Source organism: Notothenia coriiceps, unplaced genomic scaffold (assembly GCF_000735185.1).
Source record: "Notothenia coriiceps isolate Sejong01 unplaced genomic scaffold, NC01 NC01_scaffold00032780, whole genome shotgun sequence".
NCBI lineage: Eukaryota > Metazoa > Chordata > Actinopteri > Perciformes > Nototheniidae > Notothenia > Notothenia coriiceps.
This window is the reverse complement of record NW_011365481.1, coordinates 1-5,333: the sequence shown is the minus strand read 5'-3', so window position 1 is coordinate 5,333 and position 5,333 is coordinate 1. Positions and strand designations below refer to the sequence as shown.

Here is a 5,333-nt window from a genome sequence, read left to right as displayed (position 1 = left end):
AAGAAGAGACATGGAGAAGAGGGGACACATGCTGATGTAGAGGAGACATGAAGAAGAGGGGACACATGTTGATGTAGAAGAGACATGAAGAAGAGGGGACACATGTTGATGTAGAAGAGACATGAAGAAGAGGGGACATATGTTGATGTAGAAGAGACATGAAGAAGAGGGGACACATGTTGATGTAGAAGAGACATGAAGAAGAGACATGGAGAAGAGGGGACACATGCTGATGTAGAAGAGACATGAAGAAGAGGGGACACATGTTGATGTAGAAGAGACATGAAGAAGAGGGGACATATGTTGATGTAGAAGAGACATGAAGAAGAGGGCACACACGTTGACATGAAGAAGAGACATGAAGAAGAGGGGACACATGTTGATGTAGAAGAGACATGAAGAAGAGGGGACACATGTTGATGTAGAAGAGACATGAAGAAGAGGGGACATATGTTGATGTAGAAGAGACATGAAGAAGAGGGGACACATGTTGATGTAGAAGAGACATGAAGAAGAGGGGACACATGTTGATGTAGAAGAGACATGAAGAAGAGACATGAAGAAGAGGGGACACATGTTGATGTAGAAGAGACATGAAGAAGAGGGGACACATGTTGATGTAGAAGAGACATGAAGAAGAGGGGACACATGTTGATGTAGAAGAGACATGAAGAAGTGGATTTTGCATAATAGGTGACTATACAGATAAACTAACCTTGAACCTTAATAGAAAGAATGCAGGTCTGCTATAGAGTCCTGTGGTGCGTTCAGGGTCAGTGCGTACCTGCGATGCAGCCGTGGGACTGTTGAACATGGTGGAACCAGAGGGACGGCAGGAACAGCATCTCTCCCGCCTTCACGCTGCAGCGGACCGGCTGAGCGCTGCCGTACTGAGGGAACCGGTCCAGGTCCGGGTCGAGAGGGTCCAGAGGGATCCACGGGACCTGAGAGTAAGTTAAGTTTATTGACTTTACAACAAATATACTTCCACCAAAACCTGCCTGAACTGTCAGTCCCAATTAAATAATATATATACAAATCTTTACTGTTGAAAATCGCTTTTTAAGTCCTTTCAAAAATATATGACATAGTTACATAGTTATTTGAGATATTCTAAAATAAAAATCTCCTAAAGATTTAAAATATATATATTACGTTTCCACTTCAACCCGGTGTGTTTGTCTTCTCTCACTTTGCTCGTAAACAAAGATAGGGGTCGTTAAACGTTAAAGTAATGTGTAAAGTAACGATAGCTAGTATGGAGCTCCTGTGCAGTCACTGTGAAAGTCCCATAGAGAGACAAGCCAAAGGGTATAAAAGGAAGTCTTTATTGACATTAATCGATTTAAAGAGCGCAGAGAAACTCCTCTGACGGGGTTAAACCCACGTTCTTCTGACCCGAGCTCCACCAACAATGCAACATGTATAATAGAATTAAAAAATACAAATAAAAAAATGGGGCAAGAAGTACAGAAACTCGTGATATTTACAGACACCTGAACGCACCTTCTCAGAGTCGCTTTGGTCGACGACCTCAAACTCCCCGTCGTCTCGCTGATGGTAAACAGCCGGCTGGTACATCCCTGATAGAGACCACAGTTACTATGGTTACTGTAGGTTGTACACAGTGGTTACTATACTTGGAGGGGGTTACTATGGTTACCATAGGGGATGAAGGGTCGGTCTGTGGGCGGCAGCAAGATGAAGTTTTTCTCTCCAGAAATCACACAGTACAGATTCTCATAGTGATCTTTGTGCACTGAAAAGAGAATACAAAATACAGATATTTATATATATTTTTTCATATTTATGTATATGTTAAGCTATACCTAAAGTGGGGTGTTGTGTTCAGGTCTTACTGGACGTTACGGCGCTCGCTTCTCCAAGCCAGAAATTCACTGCATCTGGTAACTTTCCTAAAAGATAAAATATGTATGAAGTTGAAGGAATAATTTGTGATGATGATTCTCCATAAACAGTGATGCACCAACATCTATGTATTACTTTGAAACATTATCATCTGTATAAAACTACAGGTATGACTGGAGTCACATTAAACATTAAAATGGTAGTTGGATTACATGAGCTCAGTTTTAACCACGCAGGCCACCATCTGCGTAAACAACATGGTGTAATAGAGAGAAAAACTAAGCAAAATTTGTTTTTCAAAACTTTCACATAAATACTTAAACACAGAACAAATGTAATAATTTAAAACGTATAAAAAGTATGACTTAAAAAAAAAGGAAATCTCTATTGTTGTAGTTCTCCTCCAGGCCGCCGGCGGCAGCACTGAGCTCACTGCGTAAAGCCGGCGCCATCTTCGATTCTACACAAACTTTACTTCACCTGAATAAGTTCAGTTTGATAACTTTACAACAACTATACTTCCACCGAAACCCGCCTGAACTGTCACTTATAAGTTTCCATTTCAAACCGGCGGATTTGTTTTGTCTAATTTCGCTCTTAGAAAAAGATAGGGGTCGTTAAACGTTAAAGTACCGTGTAAAGTAACGATAGCTAGCATGGAGCTCCTGTGCAGTCACTGCGAAAGTCCCATAGAGAGACAAGCCAAAGGGTATAAAAGGAAGTCTTTATTGACATTAATCGATTTGAAGAGCGCAGAGAAACTCTTCCCGGGTTTAAACCCCCGTGAGGCGTTTCTATGTTTCTCTTGTGTCCGTCAGGTGTACCAGAAAACTAAGAAAAACGGTAAAAGGCGTGTTTTTGTGGACCCAAACGCCCCCTCTTGTGCGGCTCCTTCAACCCGGCCTGCCTCCTCTATTCCGGGGGAACCGCCGCCTCTGAAGAAGCTCAGGAAAAGACTCAAAACTCAGATGAACGAGCACGACTATGCGACCCAGGACAAGGACCCCGGATCCCGTAGACCTCCGGCGGCCAGACGCCTCCGCCGAGGGCCGGTGTCCCAGGTACAGTGGTTAAAAATAATTAATAATTAAGATTACATATAATTATATTTGCTAATATCCAGCAGCAGTAGCCTACATACAGTCAGTAAATTAAAATGAGCTCCATCTTTACCAGCTGTGAGGGAGATATTAATACATCAATAATCAAAATTCTGTCATTTAATATGTTTGTGAAATTACTTTAGCCTACTGTAGTTGAGTACACATTTGAGGTACTTGTGCTTTACCCCAGTATTTTCATTTTATAACACGAATACTTCTACTTTACTATTTTTTGGGAGCCAATGTTGTACTTTATACTCTACTGTATTGTGTTATAACAGATTTTTACTTTTATACATTTATATTTTTGACAAACAATAATTAGGAAGAACTTAAAAAAATATGATTATTAGGTATAGATGAAACTATCCAACATTATATCTATGTAACTATAATAATCAGTGGGTTAGCAGAAAAGTTATTTGGCTGCAATTTTGCTAAGAAATGTTTTGTTAAAAATAAAATATATTCCACAACTTCTTAAATGAGAAGATTTATTTAAAAATATTGAAATATTCTTTTTAGTTTTTCCCCTTAAATACTTCTACTTAAGTACCATTCTCGGTGCAGTTCTTTCACTTGATATTGAGTATGTTCACAGAGTGTGGTATGAGTACTTTTACTCAAGTGAAGGATCTAAATCCTGTTCCACCTGTGCTCAGGTGAGTGGGTTCCTGAGGAGGAGGAACTTCAGCTCCGCTCTGAACCGCCTGCTGCAGGAGTCCGGCTTCAGAGAGGCTCTCATCAAAGTGTGCGGGAAAATTATTTCTAACGAGGTGAGACGAGGTTATAAAATGTATTTATTAAAACAGGTTAAAGTTACAGGGACTGAACATGAGGTTCTTACATTGCTTTAAACAACAGGGTTTCACCATCAAGAAATCACCGTTCTCAGAATTCTGAAAAAAACCTCAAATTAATCTGATTTATGAAAAAACGTACTAGAAATGTGACTTGTGAAGACGTTTATTTTATGGTTTTACCTTTTTTTTCTTTTTTAATATGATTAGTTTTGTGAAAATTCAGCGGTTTCTTTAAAAAACTATAATTTCAAGTTCCATTTCATGAGACCCAATGACCCAAATCTATGCAGAATTGCACACCGGTCACAGAGGAGACACCTGTTTTATAGGTTTTAACGTTTTTTATAGTCTGTTTTAATGTATTTTATTTAAGCGTAAACAGATGGTGAACGACCTGGAGGGGCCGTTCAGAAAGCCCTTCAGCCCTGAGAACCTGTCTGCCTTCAGCTGGGATCAGACTACTTCCTGGGCCGAGGGTAAGGCTCCTCTGACTGTAGCCTGCCTCCGGTCCATGTTCCCCCCCGCCAAAAAGATCCAGAAACTGACCGTCAACTACAGTCCTGGGAACAAACCACGGTGGGTCTAAACTGTTACTCTTTAAGGATATCATGGACATACTTTACTACAGGGGTGTTCAACTCAATTTCATCGCGGGCCAGATTAGCATTATGGTTGCACTCAAAGGGCTGGTTGTAAATGTAAGACTATATATATATATATATGTATATATATAAAATAATATATTTTATTACATTATTGCCTCTGCATTGGATTATTATCGGATAGGGTAATAACTTCATAATTAACTACGTCTGAAAGCAGAAGTCTAGCGCAAATAATTGCAAGTCTCTGCAGCGCGCATGTCATGAAATGAGATGCATTGTGGGACATGTAGTTTATGGACAATGTGCTTCTGTAAAGCGGCATGTAACCGTATAATAAACGTATTATATTCTTTCAGAGCTCTTGCGGGCCACATTAAATGAAGTCGGGCTATGAGTCCAACACCGCTGCTTAACTATGACTTTTATACATGATATTTGCAACACCAGTGTAACCTCTCCTCAAGGTTTCTTCCATTGTTCCCCATTAACTGTGGGTTAAAGTTTTTCCTTGTACGATGTGAGGGTATAAGGAAAGAGGGTGTCGTATTGTTGTATTGATATTCTGTACAAACTGTGAAGTCCACTATGATAAATGTGATATTGGGCTAAATAAACATTGATTGATTGATTGATTGACAGTGTATGATGATTGCTCTTCTTGCAGGCGGATGACGGAGGAGGAGGTGAAGCAGATGTTGGAGCGCAGGATCTGCCTCCTCCTGTCCGTGCCTCTCTACACCAGCTCCCTCAGGTCCTGCTTCCTGCAGACGGCCTTCAGCGTGGAGATGCTGCGTCACCGCTGCCCCGTCACAATCTTCTCCGTCACCAACAGCCTCGGCCTCTCGATGTCCAAAACCACCGCCAGGATCCACGTCCGGAAACTCGCAGAGGAGCACGAGCGAACGGTGAAGCGGTGGAGAGACGAAATCCAGGTGAGGGGAGCGGGGAGGGGG

The 5,333-nt window shown here is 41.1% G+C and overlaps 1 protein-coding gene across 1 annotated transcript; it reads left to right on the top strand.

The window, feature by feature from the left end:
- Nucleotides 1-2,507: 2,507 nt before the first annotated feature.
- LOC104961085 (uncharacterized) lies at nucleotides 2,508-5,321 on the top strand (the record flags this gene model as incomplete). The annotated part of the gene is made up of 4 exons (XM_010789293.1): nucleotides 2,508-2,930; nucleotides 3,635-3,748; nucleotides 4,149-4,351; nucleotides 5,045-5,321. Coding segments are annotated over exons 1-4 (999 nt in total), but the record flags the coding sequence as incomplete, so codon positions are not given.
- Nucleotides 5,322-5,333: the final 12 nt, after the last annotated feature.